This window comes from Penaeus monodon, chromosome 29 (genome assembly GCF_015228065.2).
Source record: "Penaeus monodon isolate SGIC_2016 chromosome 29, NSTDA_Pmon_1, whole genome shotgun sequence".
In the NCBI taxonomy this organism is placed as follows: Eukaryota; Metazoa; Arthropoda; class Malacostraca; order Decapoda; family Penaeidae; genus Penaeus; species Penaeus monodon.
The window spans coordinates 33,768,417-33,769,146 of record NC_051414.1 but is presented as its reverse complement, the minus strand read 5'-3'; the positions used below and the strand labels follow the sequence as shown (position 1 = coordinate 33,769,146).

The 730-nt window shown below is 36.6% G+C and overlaps 1 protein-coding gene across 1 annotated transcript in view; it reads left to right on the top strand.

The window, feature by feature from the left end:
• The window catches only part of LOC119592189 (glutaminase liver isoform, mitochondrial-like), a gene marked incomplete at its 3' end in the record, with an annotated part of 133,529 nt that overhangs the window by 29,662 nt on the left and 103,137 nt on the right, over positions 1-730 (top strand). Inside the window, 1 exon segment of the mRNA XM_037941019.1 lies at positions 478-536. Within this exon segment, the coding sequence (XP_037796947.1) occupies positions 478-536 (59 nt within the window).

The following is a 730-nucleotide window of genomic DNA, read 5'->3' as shown; positions in this document are numbered from 1 at the left end:
TTGTTTTAAATTATGATTGTGGATACGTAGTATGGAAAAGGTTTTACAAACGCACAGAGGACGATGATAATGTCCGCTTATTGATAATATATACTGTGAAAACCAGGAAGAACATTTCTCTCGTATTTGATGATATTCGTGTTACTGATTCAAGTCTGTTTTGATACAATGTCAGAAAATAAGCCAGGGAATGTTCATCGTTTAATAGTTTGATCTACTTGTATTAATAATAGCGCTGACATGATGCCAAATAATATACAGTTACTTTTGGTTAGAACATGCATTTTGGCAAAGTATTTTTGCGAATAACCAATTAAAAACAACCTGTTTATTTTCTCTTTATATAACCAAAATTATTTAATCTGATTACTGTCAGCGTTTAGAAGTTTGTATTCCCATTAGATATCAAAATCATACATGATTCTTGCTAGATTTCATTGATAAAGAAGATTGATTGAATGACCCCTTTCATTGCAGCAGCAGGACGCCTCGTGGAGGGACAGCATCTGCATCTCCGTGGACTGCGAAGATGAGCCGTGAGTGAATTATCTTTGGCAGCGTTGAGCCGAAAGGTTGAGGCACGCAATGCCGAGGTTTGGTTTTTGCGTTGATATATCTAGATGCGTTGAGTGGGGGCGAAATGGTGGCGTTTTTGGTATTAGGGAGAATTTATTAGAGTGAAAGACTACTGCTAATCTCAAACATGTGATGGAGAAATAAGAACAGGAAT